Source organism: Neoarius graeffei, chromosome 5 (assembly GCF_027579695.1).
Source record: "Neoarius graeffei isolate fNeoGra1 chromosome 5, fNeoGra1.pri, whole genome shotgun sequence".
NCBI classification, from domain to species: domain Eukaryota; kingdom Metazoa; phylum Chordata; class Actinopteri; order Siluriformes; family Ariidae; genus Neoarius; species Neoarius graeffei.
Genome location: NC_083573.1, coordinates 106,920,409 through 106,943,345, shown reverse-complemented (window position 1 = coordinate 106,943,345; position 22,937 = coordinate 106,920,409). Strand labels below are relative to the sequence as shown.

General features: G+C 42.3%; 1 protein-coding gene across 2 annotated transcripts in view; it reads left to right on the top strand.

Annotated features, from left to right (window-relative positions):
* The window catches only part of LOC132887218 (rho GTPase-activating protein 21-like), a 189,939-nt gene that overhangs the window by 112,467 nt on the left and 54,535 nt on the right, over positions 1 to 22,937 (top strand). For both annotated transcript variants that reach the window (XM_060922706.1, XM_060922705.1), the window contains 3 exons: positions 18,182 to 18,274; positions 22,420 to 22,498; positions 22,844 to 22,898. In XM_060922706.1, coding sequence (XP_060778689.1) covers positions 18,182 to 18,274; positions 22,420 to 22,498; positions 22,844 to 22,898 — 227 coding nt within the window. The remainder of the gene's footprint in view (positions 1 to 18,181; positions 18,275 to 22,419; positions 22,499 to 22,843; positions 22,899 to 22,937) is intronic.

Here is a 22,937-nt window from a genome sequence, read left to right as displayed (position 1 = left end):
CTTCTGTCAGGGGAGACGAACATGGCTGGCTCCTTTGGTGACACTGACACAGACGGAAACGGTGTTGCTTTGGGCATTCTAACAGATGGAACTGTGTCTTTTTTCAGATCAAGTTGCTTCTTGAAGCCCATTTCCCACTGCAAATAGTTCTCAAAGTCGTCGGGCTTTATGAAGCGAGCCCCGCATATGATGCTGTGGTCTGTTGCATGTTGCCAGTTTTTCCGGGTGCTTCGCACGAAGCGCTCCCATTTCTCTCTCATTGTCCGGTCTTTTGGGAAACGATGAGTACTAATCCCATGACGATTGGTGTTGCTACACCCTCCTATGATACATCTGTTAACCATTTTAATAATTACATGATAACGTTGGAGAAATTTGCAGAAAACCACCAGGTCGTTTTCTCATAAACAAACCAGCGCTGACGTAGGATTCAGAGGAAGGCGTCCCGCACGTGACGTCATGAAAATCAATGTTTCCCAGGAAATCCAAATGCCAAGGTTTTTCAGAGGCGGACCAATTCGCCTCAAATGGCTTGAGTTCAACTGAATTTTTCTGGGATTGCGCAAGGTAAAAAAATTGTAGAGAATGCAGAATGTTACAGATATTTGAGCAAAGTTTAATATAAAATACGAGAATTACATTGATCTTGCTCCTAAATATACCCAAGATGTGCCCTTTAAGAAAAGAAGAGCTGCTGAAACTGGTTGCCACTCACACAGCGCCATTCATCAGGATCTTCAGTGACAGCTCTGGAGTAATGGAGCACCGTTTTCACTCGTTTTCACCTTTTGGTCACTTTATTCATGTCTCATCACCATCATCTGCTTATGCTGTGCAATAATGTTACTATCTGGTACAATATCCTTTTCATTTTTAAGTATTATTCTTATTTAAGTCTCACTCTTATATTGTTGTGTACGGTTACATTCATAGCCGGTGTTTTTGTTATATACGGGTCGTTCTAGAATCCAGGGTATTTTGCATCTCTGAGATAAACCTTTTGTTATTTTCCACAAAATAAATCAGTTTTGAACAATAATGCAAATTATGACACACTTTCACCAATAGCGATGCTTGATGTACATTTTAGACCCAATTTATCCATAAAACATTAACTAAATGACTCTCCCCCGACATTATTGGCTGTCTTCGACTCCTGATTCATCCATTCAACTCCAATAAACAGGAAGTGATTCAGTCAAACAGTCTGGTTTTTTGGAGCTTATTCTATTAACTATAATAAAATCAATTGCATCTAAAGTCTATTTTCTGTATTATGTGAAATTTCAGTCATAAAAAAAATTATTTTTATCCGTCCCAATGTCCATGTCAACTCTGTTAGCTCTGTTATAAAACCGCATAAAATCCACAAAGACTTGTAATAATACGCATGACACCTGCACCGCGGGATGTCACTTCCTCTGGTAGGAAACTTCAGAAAGGCAGCGAGGTACGTTCTGTTTCTTCTCTCATTAACTTGAGCAAAATGTTGAGGATTTTACACCGACAGGAGATTCATTATTCATCAACTCTGTTATTGTGATATTGGAGTGAATCTCTCACTCATTTAAAAAAACAACAACAATAAGAATAAAATCCATAACATTCTGTTTTGAGACATGCCGTATAGCAACTAGTTTGAAGTTAGCACGTGGAATTAAGACACGGGAAATGTCAACTCTGTTGTCATCGAGTCTGTTAATGGATTGCCCAGTTTAACGGTAACAGAGTTGACGCTGACTAACAGAGTCAACACTTGAAATGTACCCATAACTATAGAATGGGCCATATATATTTTTACTATATATTTTTTTAATACTTTTATTGCGTACTATATTTTGTTACTGTATATTCCTGACTCTTTTTCTATCTGTGAGCTGCTGTAACATGTAAATTTCCCCACCGAGGGATGAATAAAGTTTATCTTATCTTATCTTTAGCTAGTAAGTTTTGGGCCAAGAATTAAAGCCCTGAAACTTTAGCCCAAGATTTTAAACCCAGGAATTTTAATGCAAGCCTTTAACTCAAACATGTAGGTTCTGAGATTTTGACTCAATCATTCAAACCCATGAAATTTAGCTCAGGAAGTAACGTGGTCTCGAACTCTATCCAGGACACACACGCCTTGAAACGTTAGTCTTATAAAAACCCAACTCTTGTTCAAAATGTATTTGTTTAATAACTGAGAGAATAAAAATAGCTCATTGGCTGATGTGAGGGAACGATTGGCAGCAAACACACACACACACACACACACAGTAGCATAAGAACCAATCAAATGTGTTCATCGACTGGTTGAAGTGTGTATTTAGAGCACAGCTCGAGCCTGAATAATGAATGAGAGAGTGCTATATTGAGGTTGATAGAAGAATAGGAATAGGTGCTGTAAGAACAGTTGGAGATCGTGTGTGTGTGTGTGTTCAGCTAAAACCCCTTCACATCCTGCAGCTTTAAAGGTCTCTGTGACCCTCAGCGATTATAGAGCTGATATAAATCAACAGCACAGCTCAATTAACCACTCAACACACACTAAGGAACTGTTTTCCTCACTAGTACATCTGCTCATCGTCCTCTCACCTTCATGGTTGTCTCCCTCTTTGGGTTTTATTTCTCTCGTTTATGGTTGTTTATTTATTCATTAATTGGAGAGCATTAAATTGCAGGCCATCGTGCCAGAGTACTGACGAGCCACAAGTAAACGATAAAAGATCGAAATAAAACATAAACTGGAACAGTGAAATACACTTACCATAAGGATGAAGTGCTTATACAGTCTTAGACTGTTCTGTTTTTATTGGCCTGATCTGGAATCAGTAGGAGAACATTCTCTGTGAGAACATCCTACTGTTTATATTACTGCTGATTGAGATGATAAAGTTATGAGAAGGTGGTGGGTGAGGATGGTGGTGATGGTGTTAATGCTGGTGAATATGATGAGTATTAAATGGATGATGATGGTGGTGGTGGGTGTGAAGGGGATGATGAGGAAGGTGATAAAGGAGAATGTCAGGATGAAGAGGTGGATCATGAAGTGGGTGGTGAGGATGTCAGTGGTGATAAGGATACTGGGAATGTGGAGAAGAAGAAACCTTTATTTGTCACATACACACTCAAGCACAGTGAGTATCCTCTGCATTTAACCCATCTGAAGCAGTGAACACACACACACACACACACCCAAAGCAGTGGCAGCCATACTACAGCGCCCGGGGAGCAGTCAGGCATTAGGTACCTTACTCAAGGGCACTTCAGCCCAAGGCCGCCCCACGTTAACCTAACTGCATGTCTTTGGACCGTGGGGGAAACCGAAGCACCCGGAGGAAACCCACGCAGACATGGGGAGAACTTCACACAGAAAGGCCCCTATCGGTCACTGGGCTCAAACCCAGAACCTTCTTGCTGTGAGGCGACAGTGCTAACCACTACACCACCGTGGCGCCCTCACCATAGAGGGTGATGATTATGAAGATGAGGATGATGACAGGGCAGGGAGGGATGAAGGTGAGGTTGTAATGGAGATAATAAAGTTGGAGTGAAGATGATGAAGGGGTTTGAGGAGGAAATTTATAATAATGATGTTGAAGAGTCAAGTCAAGTTTATTTGTATAGCGCTTTTAACAATAAATATTGTTGCAAAGCAGGTTTACAGAATTTGAACGACTTAAAACACAAGCTAATTTTATCCCTAATCTATCCCCAATGATGAAGCCTGTGGCGACGGTGGCAAGGAAAAACTCCCTCAGACGACATGAGGAAGAAATCTCGAGAGGAACCAGACTCAAAAGGGAACCCATCCTCATTTGGGCAACAACAGACAACATGACTATAACATTAACAGTTTTTACATGAAGTCAGTTTCGTTGATGTTATAAACTCTTCATTGATGGAAACTTGAGTCCAAAACTGTTCATGACAACTGCAGTCCTAAAGTTAGCAAGTCAGCTGTAGTCCTCAGCCATAAAAGCATTACTGTAAGAGTCCAGAGCGTCCTCCAGGTGTGACTTTCAACTGTCCACATGGGGCCGTCCTCCACAGGAGCGATGCGATGAGACTCCAACCAGACACAGGGCACCAGGATGGATCAGGCAGGTCCGAGGGGCAGAAGAGGCCAGCATCTCAATCCCAGGACCGACATGTAACTCAGAGGGACAGATTTGGGGGGAGGGGGGAGAGAGAGAGGGAGAGAAAACACAGGTTGTTAGGTATGTCCAATGTCACCTGAATAAGTAGGAACAGTATACATATTGCACTGAGTACAAGCAGGGACTCCGGCAACTAACTATGACAGCATAACTAAAAGGGGAGAACCAGAAGGTAACACAGGCATGAGGGAGCCCCGGGGCATAAAGCAGCAGCCACTACACCGTCAACAAACTCGAGTGAGCAAGCGAGTGGGGACTGACAGCATCCATACATCCCAGTTTACCAAAACACTCTGTCTGAGGACCCTCCAGATCTACACCTTTACCTCATAAACACCATTAACACAAGGCTTGACTAAACAGATATGTTTTCAGCCGAGACTTAAACACTGAGACTGTGTCTGATTCCCGAACATTACTTGGAAGGCTGTTCCATAACTGTGGGGCTTTGTAAGAAAAGGCTCCGCCCCCTGATGTAGCCTTCACTATACGAGGTACCAGCAGATAGCCTGCACCTTTTGATCTAAGTAGGCGTGGCAGGTCATAGAGGAGCAGAAGTTCACTCAGGTACTGTGGTGCGAGACCATTCAGTGCTTTAAAGGTCAATAGTAGTATTTTATAATCAATACGAAATTTGATTGTGAGCCAGTGCAGTGTGGATAAGACAGGGGTGATGGGGTCATATTTTCTAGTTCTAGTAAGGACTCTTGCTGCGGCATTTTGAACTAACTGGATCTTGTTTATGCACTTATTGGAACATCCAGACAGTAAGGCATTACAATAATCCCACCTGGAGGTAACGAAAGCATGAACTAGTTTTTCCACGTCATGTAGTGACATTAAATTTCTTATCTTTGCAATATTTCTGAGATGAAAGAAAGCTATCCGGGTGATGTTATCAATGTGAGTTTCGAATGAAAGACTGGGGTCAATAATCACTCCGAGGTCTTTTACTGCTGCACGTGAAGAAACAGAAAGGCCATCCAGAGTTACTGTGGAATCAGAAAACTTACTTCTAGCTGCATGTGGTCCTAGTACAAGTACTTCAGTCTTGTCAGAGTTAAGCAGAAGGAAGTTAATAAGCATCCGGTGTCTAATGTCCTTAACACATTCCTCAATTCTATTAAGCTGGTGTCTCTCATCAGGTTTTGCAGAAACATACAACTGTGTGTCATCAGCATAACAGTGGAAACTAATACAATATTTACGAATAATATCACCCAGAGGGAACATATATAAAGAAAAAAGCAGTGGACCCAAGACAGAACCTTGTGGAACACCAAACTTTACCTCAGTATGTCTAGAAAGATCACCATTTATATCAACTTACTGATAGCGATCAGTTAAATAAGAGCTGAGCCAGGAGAGGGCCGTTCCCTTAACTCCCACAACATTTTCTAGTCTATCCAGAAGAATGGAATGATCAATGGTATCAAATGCTGCACTAAGGTCAAGCAACACAAGCAGCGAGACACAGCCCTGATCAGACGCCAACAGTAGGTCGTTTACTACTTTAACCAAAGCTGTTTCTGTGCTATGATGAGGTCTAAATCCTGACTGATACATTTCATGGATGTTATTCCTATGTAAATATGAGCATAACTGCTGTGCCACAGCTTTTTCAAGGATCTTGGAGATAAAGGGGAGGTTTGATATTGGCCGATAATTGGTCAGCTGACAGGGATCAAGGTCAGGTTTTTTAATCAGGGGTTTGATAACTGCTAGTTTAAAGGATTTGGGTACATAACCAATCGTAAGAGAAGAATTTATTATTTTTAGAAGCGGTTCAATTACTTCAGGTATTATCTGTTTGAATAGACGTGTAGGTAAGGGATCTAGTACACAAGTTGAGGCTTTTGATGCCAAGATTAATTAAAGTAATTCAGTTTCTTTTAGTTAAGTAAAACATTCTAACTGATGATCTGATACAGTTATATTGTTAACTACAGGGTCACTTACATTGTCTGACCTTAAATTAGTAGTTTGAATTTTTTGTCGGATATTCTCAATTTTGTTATTAAAAAAATTCATGAAATCATTGCTACTACATACTACAGGTGTGCATGTGTCTATAGTGGACTTATTCCTGGTTAATTTTGCTCCAGTATTAAATAGGAATCTAGGATTATTTTTGTTATCTTCTATTAGGGAGGAGAGATATCGCAGCACTAAGAGCTTTTCTATACTTCAGGAAGCTCTCCTTCCACGCTAATTTGAACGCTACCAGTTTTGTTTGACGCCATTTACGTTCCAATTTTCGAGTGGGCTGTTTTAATGTGCGAGTGTCATCATTATACCAGGGTGCTAATTTTTTGTCTCTGACCATTTTCCTTTTAAGAGCAGCTACATTATCTAAGGTATGGTGGAATGTTGACTTTAAGCATTCAGTTGCCTGATCAAGTTCTGCAGGGGCTGACAGTGACCCAATCAAAGTTGATAACTCTGGGAGATCATTTATAAAGCTCTGTGCAGTAGTTGACATGAATGTACGTTTAATACAGTAGCGTGGTGAGGTGCATATATTATTACTCAGACATAGTTTGAATGAGATGAGATAATGATCTGAGATAACTTCAGACTGTGGAAGTGTGACTATATTTTCTACGTTTAATCCGAATGTTAGTATTAGATCAAGGGTGTGACCACCATTATGGGTCGGTCCTATGACATTCTGATTAATCCCGACTGAATCTAAAATGGACACAAACGCTGTTTTTAAAGGGTCTTCTGGGTTATCGAAGTGAATATTAAAATCTCCGACAACTAAAGCTTTGTCTAAGGAAATAACCAGATTGGAGATAAAATCTGCAAATTCAGAAAGAAACTCAGAATATGGCCCCTTACTTACTTAGACTTAGAGGCTCCCACGTCGTGCGACGCATAAGGCAGTTAGAGAAGTCCAGCACGCTCTGTCTACAGCCAGTCTCATCACATCCTTCCATCTCCTGTTCACTGTCTGGAGATCTCTGTCGATTGTCTGCTGCCAGCTCATCTTTGGACGACCCCTCCTTCTCCGGCCTTGTGGTTTCCATTGAAGGACTTGATTAGCAAATCTCTAATATTTATAGTATATATTATTATAATCTATAATATGGCCTCGGGGGCCTGTAAATAATAAGTAACGGAATTAATTGAGTAGACTTATTTTTTGAGGCTACATACATTATATGAGTATGAAGAACTTCAAATGTATTAAATTTATAACCAGGTTTGTGTGTTACACCTAGATAATCATTATAAATAACAGCGACGCCTCCTCCTCTGCCAGTTAGACGAGGCTGGTGTATATAACTGTACCCAGGAGGGCTCGCTTCATTTAATGCTATATATTCATTTGGTTTAATCCATGTTTCAGTTAAACAAAGTACATTAAACTCCTGATCAGTAATGAGTTCATTAACCATTAGCGCTTTAGATGTAAGAGATCTAATATTTAATAGCCCCACCTTTAGATCAAAGGTGCTGGCAGCAGCTGTACAGTCAGTATGATCTAATTTTATATTGATTAGGTTACTGGAACAAACTCTCTGAAAATTTCTACCTTTTTGTTGAGCTCGGGGAACAGACACAGTCTCGATGTAGTGGACCCTGAGTGACGACTCTGTGCAGCTAGCAGACAGTCGGTTTAGCCTGTTCGTCTGCTCCCTGGCCTTGGCTCTGGATTGTCAGAAATTAACTAGGCCTGTTCTGAGACTAGGAAATGAGAGCAGCACCTTCCCAAGTGGGATGGATACCGTCCCGCCCTAACAGGCCAGCAGTGCCCTCAAAATTAGCCCAATTATCTATAAAGCCCACACTGTTTTCAGAGCACCACCTGGACAACCAGCAGTTCAGCGACCATAACCTGCTGTAAGCTACATCGGCACGCCGCATTGGGATGGGGCCAGAGCATACTACAGCATCTACCACCACCATGGCAGTGAAGAGTGGGGTGTTTGGTAAGAAGATGTTGAAGGTTAGATTAGATTGAACTTTGTCATTGTGCAGCGTACAGGTACAAAGCCAATGAAATGCAGTGAGCATCGAAGCAGAAGTGCAGAATTATTGCAGTATTATTTATGGATCAGTGCCAGAAGTGAGTACTGCAGCACAGTGATCCATAATAACTCAGAACTTACAGTACTTACTTCTGTAGAGGGTGGTGATGATCAAGATGGCAGTGATGATGATGATGATGATGGTGGTGCATAGTGATGATAATGATGTGGTGTAAGTGATGATGGTGATGATGATCATGACGATAGCGGTGGGTGGTTGCAGTGAAGATGATGGTGATGATCAAGATGGTGGTGTGATGATGATGATGATGATGATGATGATGGCAGTGTTGATGATGATGATAGCGGTAGGTAGTTGCAGTGAAGATGATGATGATGATCAAGATGATGATGATGATGATGATGATGATGATGGCAGTGTTGATGATGATGGCGGTGGGTAGTTGCAGTGAAGATGGTGGTGGTAGTGATGATAATGATGGTGGTGGTGATGGCGATGGTGATGAAGATGATCATGATGATGGCGGTGGGTGGTTGCAGTGAAGATGATGGTGATGATCAAGATGGTGATGATGATGATGATGATGGTGGTGCATAGTGATGATAATGATGTGGTGTAAGTGATGATGGTGATGATGATCATGACGATAACGGTGGGTGGTTGCAGTGAAGATGATGGTGATGATCAAGATGGTGGTGTGATGATGATGATGATGGTGGCAGTGTTGATGATGATGATAGCGGTGGGTAGTTGCAGTGAAGATGGTGGTGAGAGTGATGATAATGATGGTGGTGGTGATGGCGATGGTGATGAAGATGATCATGATGATGGCGGTGGGTGGTTGCAGGGAAGATGGTGGTGGTGATGATGGCAGCGTGTAGTTGCAGTGAAGATGGTGGTTGTAGTGATGATGATGGTGGTGGTGATGGTGATAAAGATGATCATGATGGTGGTGGGTGGTTGCAGTGAAGATGATGGTAATGGTGGTGATGATGATGGTGGTGATCATGATGAAGATGATAATGATGATGGTGGTAGTGATGGCAGTGTTGGTGATGGTGGTGGTGATGATGGTGGCATGCAGTTGCAATGAAGATGGTCGTGGTAGTGGTGATGGTGATGAAGATGATCATGATGATAGTGGTGAGTGGTTGCAATGAAGATGGTGGTGGTGATGACGGTGGTGATGGTGATGACGATGATCATGATGATCATGATGGTGGTTGCAGTGAATGAAGATGGTAGTGGTGATGTTGATGGCGATGAAGAAAAAGATGATGATATCATGAAAATATCTCATATTTATTAGTTTAAAGTTTCTGTTTAAATAAACCCTACTTTCTTTACTCTGTGGTGTTTGGGTGGAGTCCCGGTGGGTGATTGTTTTACTGGACTCTCATTGGACACAGTGATACACTGGAATTCCTTATGATCCTTAACGACCCTGTTAAACCCAAAGTCCGACTGTTTTACTCCGCCCTGTATCTGCTCTCACCATCACTGCACGGCTCATACACTCTCTCTCACACACACACACACACACACACACACACACACACACACACACACACACACACACACACATTCCAGCCCTCACGTCCCTCCAGGGATCATCAGGAATCAGAGCAGAATCACAGGCGTGTAAAGGCTGGTGATTTCAGCACCAGGTCGCGTGCACTGCACTCTTTATGATGCGATCGATGATCGTGTTCCTCGCAGTTACATGCACAGATATGCCAGTGTTTCATATACTGTATTTACTCTTGGAGTCATTGCTAATATTATGAGACCTATTGCTTTAAACAGTGAAAGCAGCTCATTGGATGTGGCAGGAACTGGCAGTTACCAGGCAACTAGCTGGATGAGAACAGTACAGCCATGTTTATGAGGTGGTTTAACCCACACGACCTCCCAATAATCAAGACTTTCATATTGAGTATTGGACCATTTCAGAAAACATCACCATCTCTTCTCAATTTGTTTTATAAAAGAAAGAAAAATAGGGAGATAATGGATAAAGCAAAGAGGGAGGAGCAAGAATTCAATGTGAGAAGAGAGAGAGAGAGAATTCATCTGTGTTGTGTAATTGTCTGGCCGCTGAAGAATATGGGCGTCCTCCCAGTCCCTGCAGAATAACATAATCCAGTGCTTAGAGCGAGCAGGAGGACCAAACCCAACATAGCTCAACCAGCTGTGCTAAGTAGAGATCTATGTGTGTGTGTGTGTGTGTGTGAGAGAGAGAGAGAGAAAAGAGCGAATCCCAGGGTCCATCCAGATCATCAGTGTGCCGATGTCACATTATAACGCATTTATCCAAGATGGATGATTCATGGTGTCCAGTACACCATCTGACCCTGAGCGTCTGCCTGTCTGATCTCTGACAGTCAAACAAAGATGGAGTGAGGAATTGAGGGGGGGTGCTTTCTTTGTTAGGACGATACTGATCTCAGAGTTCGATCTCAAAGCAGCAGTTTGTGGTTGAGGGACCAGAGCTACAGATTGAAATTCAGAAATTAAAGTTGCAGTGTGTGAAGTTCAGGACTCAGAACTAAAGTTTCAATTTAATTCAGTTCAATTTTATTTGTAGAGCACTTTCGTTAATGAACCATGTCACAAAGGAGCTTTACAGAAATATATAAATTCTGGATATAAATTTTAAATGTATGCATTTATCCCTTATGAACGAGCCAGAAGCAACAGGGGGCAAGGAGAAACTCCCTGAGGAGAAACCATGAGGAATAAACCCTGAGAGGAACCAGACTCAAAAGGGAATTAGTTTGAGGTTGAGGAATCTGAGCTGTAGCTTGAGGATGAGGAATCAGAGCTGGACTGAGAGGATGAGGAATCAGAGCTGGACTGAGAGGATGAGGAATCAGAGCTGGAGTGTGAGGAAGAAAAATCAGAGCTGTAGATTGGGGTTGAGGAACCAGAGCTGCAGTGTCAGGTTGAGGAATCAGAGCTGTAGACTGAGAATGAGGAATCAGAGCTGGAGTGTGAGGATGAGGAATCAGAGCTGGAGTGTGAGGATGAGGAATCAGAGCTGGAGTGTGAGGATGAGGAATCAGAGCTGGAGTGTGAGGATGAGGAACCAGAGCTGCAGTGTGAGGATGAGGAACCAGAGCTGCAGTGTGACGATGAGGAAGCAGAACTGCAGTGTGAGGTTGAGGAACCAGAGCTGTAGACTGAGAATGAGGAATCAGAGCTGCAGATTGAGAATGAGGAACCAGAGCTGTAGATTGAGGATGAGGAACCAGAACTACAGTGTGAGGATGAGGAACCAGAGCTGTAGACTGAGAATGAGGAATCAGAGCTGCAGATTGAGAATGAGGAACCAGAGCTGTAGATTGAGGATGAGGAACCAGAGCTGCAGTGTGAGGATGAGGAACCAGAGCTGCAGTGTGAGGATGAGGAACCAGAGCTGCAGTGTGAGGATGAGGAACCAGAGCTGCAGTGTGAGGATGAGGAACCAGAGCTGCAGTGTGAGGATGAGGAACCAGAGCTGCAGTGTGAGGATGAGGAACCAGAGCTGTAGATTGAGGATGAGGAATCAGAGCTGTAGATTGGGGTTAGGGAATTGGAGACACAGATTAGGGTTGAGAACCAGAGCTGGAGATTGAGGTTGAGGAACCAGAGCTGCACTGCGAGTTTGAGGAACCAGAGATGCTGTTTAAAGTTCAGAAATTAAAGTTAAGAAATTGCAGTGTGAGACTGAGGAATCAGAGTTGCACTGTGAGAAGCCAAGGACTGAAGGTCCAGAGCTGCGGGTTGAGTTTTAGGAATCAGAGCTGCAACTTTATGTTCAGAAATTCAAGCTTTCCTTTGAGGTTGAGGAATCAGAGCTGCAGTTTGAGGCAGAGGGTTTAAAACCTCAGAGCTGGAGTTAAAGTTTATGGAAATGAAGCTGCTGTTTGAGAAATGGAGTGAGGTGGAGAACTCGGAGCTTCATTATGAATGTCTTGTTTAGACCTGCACTGTGAGGCTGGCATCTTGTTTCTGCACTCACTTAAGGAGCTTTATTAGGAAGAAATTAATATGTCATGTCTTCAAACTTACTATATCGTAATAATAATAAGTTAAATTTATATAGCACCTTTCAAGAAACCCAAGGACGCTTTACAATAGTAGACAAAGAAAAAAAATAAAAAATATAATAAGAAAAAAATTAATAAATAATAAAAAAGTAAAAAGTCCACCAAGTAGGGTCAGGATGTAATTCCGTGGTGTAGCAACCACAGTCCCACCAAAAGGCGCACGAAAACAAGTCCTACATCTCCAGCACTGCCGCCGCGACGCCGTCAGCAACATCGCTCAGAACATCACGCCATGGATCCACAAAGTGAGCAGAGAAGCTCCACCACGCAAAGCGCTGGTGTGTCCCAAACTGCCTGCACAGCCACCGCGACACCACCAAGCAACATCGCTCGGAGCATCACGCCAAGCGTTAAAGCGCAGAGCGCTGGACAACCATGATGTAAAATGAGCAACGAGCTCACTGCAGTCCACAGCTGGGAGCGCAGGCATCGCCCACAGCGAACCAAGGCCTGGAGGGAACTGACGCCCAAAACTAGGTCCGTAGCTACACCACCACCGGTGGAGAAAACACTCAAACAAACATCAAACTACACAAACACACAGAAAAAAAAATAGAAAAAGAAATTAAAAAAAAAAAGCTCTGGTGAGAAGCGGCAGCCAGAACGCGCACGACGTACTCTCAACTGGAAACGGAAACAAAAAAAAAGTAGTAGAGGAATGAAACTTTCTTCAACAATATGATAATTTTTACATCACATTATTGTGTCCCAAGTTGTATTGGATTGAACTTGTATTGGATTGAACTTTTTCTGGATTGAGCTTGTACTGGACTGAACTTGTACTGGACTGAACTTGTACTGGACTGAACTTGTATCGGATTGAACTTGTGCTGGACTGAACTTTTTCTGGATTGAACTTGCAGGCTTTCGTCTAAACCGGGGAACAGGGGCTCTGCGCCCTCTTACTCTCGGCATGCGCCCCCTTACCGAAATGCCGATTGAACCCCAAGTCACACTTAGGCCATGCACTTATATGCTACAGCACAACATGCAATCTTTCTCAAACCGATCTTTTCTCTGTGAAAACACCCCAGCAACACCATGTGACAATGTGTCTGATCATCAAATACGTTATAATTACTCCAAAAATATTCCAATCATAGTAGATACACCGCCAGACGGTGCAAAAACAATCCGAATTGGCATTTTCCAGACTGAGGCGCCATGTTTACTTGTCGCGGCTGCTCTCGCGAGATTTGACATGGGTTACATACTAGGTCAGCTGACTTGTAGAGTGAGATTTCTCGAGACTGAATGACCTTTCACCCACCGGCGCGGGAGCTTTTGACAGAAGTAGTTCGCGAGCTGTTTTTGTTGACACTTGGGCATTTAAAGATGTCATCCTGCGGCACGAAGCGGAAGAAAGCCAAAGACTGTCCGGGGCAGAAGAAGATTACTTTTCTTTTTCAATGTTGACAATTTGTTACAATTTCCCTGTCAGATAGCCTCAATTTTTCAAAGGCTTCGCACAGCGGAGGGGGGGGACGGACAACCGGCACCATCCCCCCCTCTGTTGTCGCTTCGCTCCCTCGCCATGGTGAGCGCCCTCATACTAAATTTTTCTAGAAAAACCCCTGAACTTGTACTGGATTGAACTTTTTCTGGATTGAACTTGTACTGGACTGAACTTGTACTGGATTGAACGTGTATTGGACTGAACTTGTACTGGACTGAACTTGTACTGGATTGAACTTTTTTCTGGATTGAACTTGTATTGGAATGAATTTTTTCTGGATTGAACTTGTATTGGACTAAACTTGTATTGGATTGAATTTGTCCTGGATTGAACTTTTTCTGGATTGAACTTGTATTGGATTGAACTTGTACTGGATTGAACTTGTACTGGACTGAACTTGTACTGGATTGAACTTTTTTCTGGATTGAACTTGTATTGGATTGAACTTTTTCTGGATTGAACTTGTACTGGATTGAACTTGTATTGGACTAAACTTGTATTGGATTGAATTTGTCCTGGATTGAACTTGTATTGGACTAAACTTGTACTGGACTGAACTTGTACTGGATTGAACTTTTTCTGGATTGAACTTGTATTGGATTGAACTTGTATTGGATTGAACTTGTACTGGATTGAACTTGTACTGGACTGAACTTGTACTGCAGGGGTCTTCAATCCTATCCACAAAGGGCCAGTGTGGCTGCAGGCTTTCATTCCAACCAAGCAGGAGCTACACCTGATTTCACTTGTTTAATCATTTCACCCTCGTCTCCAGTCAACAATCAAGTGAGCCTCCAATTTGGCTGTAATGAAAGCCTGCAGCTACACCGGCCCTTTGCGGATAGGATTGAAGACCCCTGTTGTACTGGATTGAACTTGTACTGGACTGAACTTGTACTGGATTGAACTTTTTCTGGATTGAACTTGTATTGGATTGAACTTTTTCTGGATTGAACTTGTACTGGATTGAACTTGTATTGGACTAAACTTGTATTGGATTGAATTTGTCCTGGATTGAACTTTTTCTGGATTGAACTTGTATTGGACTGAACTTGTACTGGACTGAACTTTTTCTGGATTGAACTTGTATTGGATTGAACTTGTACTGGATTGAATTGGATGTCCAGTCACTCAAATTGATTTCTATTTCTGTTTCTTATTTTTGCTTGCCAAATGCTTTTATCCAAACCTTTGATGCGAGTGTTAATCTGAGCAGCTGAGGGTTAAAGATCCTGATTAACGATCCATCACTTGCTCTCTGGCAATCCTGGGATTTAAATTCACCACATTCCAGCCACTAGCGCAGAATCTTAACCTTTGAGTTACTACTACATCTAGTGAGAACAAATAACCTGCACACGAGAGCTTTTACTGAGCACGTGCAGGTGGAGTAAGAACTGTCATTATATTATTCCTGAGAAATTATTACAGAGTTACTAATTACATTTTAGTCAGTAGCTAAATGGGAGTCAGATAAAAGCTGCACGTTTTGACATGATATTTTTTATTTGTAAAGATTGATTGATTGAGGATTAGGTGACTGAAGACATTTGATACTGTACTACCAATATGAGGACATTTCTCTATCAAACTTTGGTCCTCAAAAAGCTCTAAATACACACCCACGTGCACACACACATAAAAATGTGTCACTCCGCCCTCTGCTGGTGTCTTTCTATAAAAGTGAAAAAGTGAAACGTCCCGTTTCAGCAGTAAAATGAAAACAAGCTTGTTGTCATAAAGCATCAGTGGGAAAAGGAACTACTAAAACTCCACCCTTTGGAAAATAGTGATGCTATGAGACTGGAATTCGGTTGTAATGTGATGTAGAAGTGTGTTATTGAGCCCAAGCCGAAATCCGCTGCATGTGTGAGGGAGATGGAATGAAATATGATATTTTTTAGCTGAGACTTTACAGAAAAGTGTGAGGTACATGTGATCGCACTGCCTCTTTCCCTTCTCCACATCCATATCTATCCTTATCATCAGCACCACTCCATCAGAGACAGAAACAACTCTTCAGGTCTGTACGAGTCAATCGTAATCCAATTCGCCCGTACACACACTCGATCGAGTGGAGGTGAGTAGAGCTGAGGTCTTGGTCTGAGAAGCCTTTAAATCTTTTTCCACTACGATGGTGATGACATTATGGTTAACCAATTTTACTGCCCTCTTTAAATTTTCATAGCATGATTTTTATATGCCATGCACACAGTATGAGTTTAAACAAAAATACATATGTATGTTTTTCTCAGCAGGCGTGACCGCAGTGTCGGTCATATTTCAGCTGCAGCAAGTAATTGGCAAAGTAAAAAAAAAACAAAAAAGGGCAAAAACATAAATTCCAAAATAGTTGGCAATGAATTTTGTTCTCGAATCCATTACCTCATGAGCGCGTTAACCTTTTCTTTTTTTTAATAAGCGCTGCATGGTTTAATTCTAATATATATTTTAAGCCATCAAGTTTGCATCCTGCTGTTGGTTCACATCAGAGGAGTCGATTCCCTGATTCCAGACATTGAGAACTAAAACTCAATCCCCAAAGCTTCAGAGTCACTTCCACACACCAAGTGATGGCCACCAAATGATTTATTATAAATTCCAATTGATTCATCATGGGCAATAAATGAATCATCATACACAGTATGTGAGTCATTATGGGCACCACGTGAACCACATGATTCATCAAAGGCACCAAATGATTCATTATGAATAACAGATGTTTCCTCACAGGCACCAAGTGATTCATTATGGGAATCAAATTATTCCTCTTGGGCATTAAGTGATTCACCATGGGCACCGAATGATTTATTATGGGAATCAAATGATTCGTCTTGGGTACCAGGTGATTCACCATGGGAGCCAAATGATTCATTATGGGTATCAAATGATTCTTCTTGGGCAGTAAGTGATTCACCTTGGGCACCAAATGGTTCGTTATGGGTATCAAATGTTTCCTCACGGACACCAGGTGATTCACCATGGGCACCAAATGATTCATTATGGGAATCAAATGATTCCTCTTGGGCATTAAGTGATTCACAGTGGGCACTAAATGATTCATTATTGGAATCAAATGATTCCTCTTGGGTACCAGGTGATTCACCATGGGAGCCAAATGATTCATTATGGGTATCAAATGATTCCTCTTGGGCAGTAAGTGATTCACCTTGGGCACCAAGTGATTCGTTATGGGTATCAAATGTTTCCTCACGGACACCAGGTGATTCACCATGGGCACCAAATGATTCATTATGGGAATCAAATGATTCCTCTTGGGCATTAAGTGATTCACATGGGCACTAAATGATTCATTATTGGAATCAAATAATTCCTCTTGGGTACCAGGTGATTCATCATGGGAGCCAAATGATTCATTATGGGTATCAAATGTTTCCTCATGGGCACCAGGTGATTCACCATGGGCACTAAATGAGTCATTATGGGAGTCAAATGATTCCTATTTGAGCACCAACTGATTCATTATGAGTAACAAATGATTCATTATGGGTACAAACTGATAAATCCTGGACAATAAGTGGCTCATCACGGGCAGTGTGAACCATTATTGGCACCATTTGAAGCACATGATTCATTATGGGCACCAAATGATGAATTATGGGTACTGGGTGTGTCATTATGGTCACCATGACTTGCCCTGCGAATGATTATGGACACCGAAAGATTCATCATGGCCAGTAAATGAGTCATTTGCAGCAAATCAGTTTCACACACTAAAAATGATTTGCCTCGTGAATGCGGCAAGCAGAATGCATTTAGCATCTTAAATATTTCAGTTTCAATTAACCTACATCTTTAGAGAGGTTGTGGTCATTCATAGGGGGCGGGGTTTAGCTCAAATGTCTGTTTCTCTGGAACCATCTGTCTGATCAAGCTGAAATTTGGTATATTAAATTATCATACTAATCTGAATGTGATGAATGTGATTTGGTAAGAACTGGCCACTGGGAGTGCGCTATGCGAAGTGTGCTTGGACCCCGTAGATTACCTCTGGTTTTTATCTTTGCTGACATACACTATACAGCAATAACACAAATAAATTTGCTCCAAAAAATATTTGTAGACATTGAAATAAATTGAAGTTAATTGCATAACATTGTATTACACTATGGAGAGCATATGGTGTGTGTATGTGTTTGTTTGTAGGTCATGCTTTTGCTTAGCCATCATGTTTTCTCCCTGTAAACTGCTCTATACTGATATTTGCCATGCACACATCTGCTGCTTTTTAAAGCTCGCTGTGTGAAAAACTGGATGTGGGAATCTCCAAAGCTGTTTTAAGACAGATTTTATTTATTTATGTTTTATTAAAAACACTACAGAGATGAATTGAGCCATCGTCATTTGATTTTTATTTTTAAACAAAAGCATTGCATTCGTGTTTGATACCTGATTCAATAAAACATTTGTTGTGTTTTGGAGATTTATGTCCTGTGAATACAGAATAACGTTTTGTCTTTTGTCCTGCTCAGGGAGGCCGCGGTGCCGTCTTGAGCCGATGGACACTATCTTCGTGAAGCAGGTGAAGGAGGGAGGCTCCGCCCACCAGGCTGGACTCTGCACAGGTAGCATGGCCATGATTTCTCTCCTTCTCTCTTTCTGTGAGCAGAGAGAAAACAACCCTCTGCCTGACTCACTAATGATTATAAGTACGAGATTGCTGATTACAAGCACCAGTTGATTGATTTTGGATGGCAAGAGATTGTTTACTGGCCACAAGAGGGTTTTTTTTTTGTACTCAGGTTAATGATTGAATGTACCATGGAAAGTAAATCATTATATGCAATAAGTGAGTCATTGTGAGCAATAAATTAGTGATTCTGGCTAATAAGTGAATCATTCTGGGCAATAAGTGAGTCATTCTGGCCAATAAGTGAGTCATTTTGTCAATCAGTCAGTATGGGCAATAAGTGAGTCATTCTGAGCAATAATTGAGTCATTCTGGGCAATGAGTGAGTCATTCTGGGCAATGAGTGAGTCATTCTGGCCAATAAGTGAGTTATTCTGAGCAATAAATGAGTCATTCTGCCAATAAGTGAGTCATTCTGGCCAATAAGTGAGCCATTATGGGCACCAAGTTAACCAGGGGCTTCAATATAGGCAGCAAATGATTCATCATGGGCACAAAATGACTCACTAATAAGTGATTCACTGTTGATACCAAGTGATTCATTATGGGCACCAGGTGAGTCATCATTGGCAATAAGTGAGTCATTATGAGCAGTAAATTAGTGATTCTGGCCAATAAGTGAGTCATTCTGGGCAATAAGTGAGTCATTCTGTCAATCAGTCATGATGGGCAATGAGTGAGTCATTCTGAGCAATGAGTGAGTCATTCTGTCAATCAGTCATTCTGGCCAGTAAGTGAGTCATTCTGGCCAGTAAGTGAGTCGTTCTGAGCAATAAGTGAGTCATTCTGAGCAATAAGTGAGTCGTTCTGGCCAATAATTGAGTTGTTCTGGCCAATAAGTGAGTCATGATGGGCAATAAGTGAGTCATTCTGCCAAAAAGTGAGTCATTATGGCAAATAAGTGAGTCACTATGGGCAGTAAGTGAGACATTCTGGCCAATAAGAGAGTCATTATGGGCACCAAGTTAACCAGGGGGTTCAATATAGGCAGCAAATGAATCATCATGGGCACAAAATGACTCACTAATAAGTGATTCATTGTTGATACCAAGTGATTCGTTATGGGCACCAGGTGATTCGTCACTGGCAATAAGTGAGTCATTATGGGCAGAAAGTGAGTCATTATGGGTACAGATTGATTCATTATAGCCACCAACTGATTCATTGTGGGCACCAAATTATTTGTCAGATGCACATATTGATATTATTATTCACATTAAATAATTAATTAGGAGCACTGTGTGACATTAAGTGATTCATCTTGATCAATAAAGGATTCATTGCTGGCATCAGGTGAACCAAGTGATTCATTATGGGCACCAGGTGATTCATCATGGGTACAAAGTGAGTCTTTATGAGCAACATGTGAATCAAGTGATTCATTATGAGCAGCAAGTGAAACATGGTAGGTAAGTCATCATTGGCAGTAAATGAGTCATTATGGGCACCAGGTGATTCATTATGGGGAGCCGTTGATTGATTATGAGCACAAAATGATCAGCCACATGTACAGAGTGATTCTTTATGGGCACTGTATGATTTATCATGGCAGCAAATCATTTATCAAGCAATACATTATGGGCTGTAAGCGAGTCATCATGGGCAATACGTGATTCCTTGTTGACAGCAAATGAATCAAGTGATTTTTAATGAGCACCATGTGATTCACTTTGGGCGCTACGTGATACATGATACATGATGGGCATTAAGTGAGTCATTTTGGGCACTAAATGACTCATCATGGGTATGAAGTGATTCATTATGGTTACGCAGTGAGTCATTATGGGCACAAAGTCAATCGAGTGATTCATTGTGGGCACCAAATGATTCATCATATACACAGAGTAATTCAGTATGGGCATCAAATAATTCATTAGGAGCACTGTTTGATTCATCAGTGAGTCATCTTGGGGAGTAAGTGAGTCATTATGAATTAGCTTGGGCACCAAATGATTCACTATCGGCAAAAATTTAATTTAATCATGTTAATAGTTAGGTACAGTAAACAGATATACCCTGCACTGAGTGACTATTCCTGGAGCCTCTCAGTGCATGGGATATTAGATTTATATCCCTCATCAAAAAATTCCAAACTATTAAAGTATTAAAATTGAATCTTGGCGTAAACTCACTGGAGGCAGCCATGTTTGTTGCTTACATCAGAGTGACCTTTGACCTGCACATGTCCAATGTACCCTGCTATCACCTTCTTCGCTAGGCATGATCATGATATATAGATCTACACACACAGAAATGCTCACGATGCCACAGCTGTGACTCGAGTCGGCTGTATAGCTTGAAATTGTGGCATCAGTTCATGGAATATCCAATATATACCACTCACACCATATCCATTTTTTTTTCCATTTTTGACGTCACGAGATACATTGCTTAATCAGTAGTGGAACTGTTTAATGTCACGTGAGCCATCCTTGGCCAACCCCTGCACGGACATTTTTTTGATGAGGGATATAAACAGGGATGTAATTTTTCCGCGAATTCGCGGAATTCCGCTTTTTTCACCTCAAAACTTGAAAAAAAAAATGCTTCCGATTTTTCCCTCAAATCCACATTCGTATCCTATTCGTTCCGACTTTGTTTGAAAGATGGCAGCCTCGGATTTGCATCTTTACGCCTCGATCACGGAGGCTGCCATCTTTCAACTCTTTGTTTGAAGCGAGCGCATTCATTGGTTGTTACAGAGCGATGGGCCAATCATGTACCTCGTTTCATCTCATTGACGTAATTACGTCATTTACGCAATTACGTCATTGAGATGAAACGAGGTACGTGATTGGCCCATCGCTCTGTAACAACCAATGAACGCGCTTGTTAGATAGCTGTACGTAAGCTCGCTTCAAACAGAGTTGAAAGATGGCAGCCTCCGTGATCGAGCGTAAAGATGCAAATCGAGTTAAAGAAATCGACAGAATAGTGAAAAACAAGTTCCGCTGGGAATGGTTGGAGAAAGAGGTTGCTACAGACATTGGACATGAGACTGTGAGACATTTGTTCAGCGATTTCGTTCTTTGGGGAGAGGGCAGAGGTCTCTGGCTGTCAAGTTTGGGGATACTGGGACCTCCCCTGCCCGAGCTACGAGCGTCCAAATTCGGGCTGGAGCCCGGGATAGAAACGAAACCTAAGCGGAGCGCTGCGGCTCACCTCGGGGCGAATTACGTCCCAAGGCGCGGGGCTAGCAGGCCCTGCTGCGCTGGTTCTTTGGGGTGTGTGAGTGAGAGTGTGTGTGTGTTTGTGTGTGTGTGTGTGTGTGAGAGTGAGTGAGAGAGAGAGAGAGAGTGTGTGTGTGTGAGTGAGTGTGTGTGTGTGAGAGAGTGCGCGCGCGAGTGAGAGAGAGAGCGCGAGCGAGTGAGAGAGAGTGCCCGTGAGTGAGAGAGTGCGCGCGCAAGAGAGAGAGAGCGAGAGAGAGAGAGAGCGCGTGAGTGAGAGAGAGAGAGAGAGCGAGTGAGAGAGAGAGAGAGCGCTCGAGTGAGAGAGAGAGAGAGCGCGCATGAGTGAGAGAGAGAGAGAGCGAGTGAGAGAGAGAGAGAGCGCGAGTGAGAGAGAGCGCACGAGTGAGAGAGAGAGAGAGCGCGAGTGAGAGAGAGAGAGCGAGAGAGAGAGAGTGCGTGTGCGAGTGAGAGAGTGTGTGCGTGCGCGAGTGAGAGAGTGTGTGCACGCGCGAGTGAGAGAGAGAGTGAGCGAGAGTGTGTGTGTGTCAGAGTTGCATGTTGACCATGAAATTGGCTTGAATTTGTTAATCATGACAAGTTTTTTCTTGTGTGTTTGCTTGCCATTTTAGTACAATTTTTAAGTCAGAAAACCCCAAAACCCAGGAGCTTCGGGGGGCTTCCCCCCTTGTCCCCCCACCAGGGTGCTGCCCTGGACCAGCTGGGGGCCTGCGGCCCCCAGACCCCCGCCTAAAATTTTCAGATAATTTCACCAGCCCCAAATCACATCCCTGTATAAAGTTAAATAAACAGTTAAATGACAAAATAGTCAGCGGGTATTTTTATGGAAAGTCTAACTTGTACTGAAGGAGTAAAAGTGCTGCTGGGGTTCTCGTGTGTTTTCGATTCTCAGGTGATCGTATCGTGAAGGTGAACGGCGAGAGCATCATCGGCAAAACATATTCACAAGTCATCGCTCTCATACAGCACAGGTAAAGCACTTTCTTTTCTTTCTTTCATCTCTCTTTCTCCATCCCTGTTTCTTATTTTCCGTGGAGGCAGAGATGTGGGTGTTTTGTTTTGAGTGAATCACTTGTTTTTCAGACATCAATCCTGATCTCCAGCGAAACGGAAGGAGTGGCCTCTTGAGCCGAGCCTTATCTCTCCTTCATTTCCTCTGAGCATTTCTTCGTCTCATTTAGAATTTCAGATGAAATTCCTCTCAGCACTTCCGTGTGTGTGTGTGGGTGTGTGCTCTTCAGCACAGACTGTCCTACATGTTGTGAGTTTGTGGATTGTCAGTCAAAGATGGTTGTGTTTCTGTTTCCTGATTTCAGTGACACGTCTCTGGAGCTCTGTGTGATGCCTAAAGATGAAGACATTTTGCAGCTGGTGGGTTCCTTTTGAATATTTTGTAAAATTCTCTCTCTC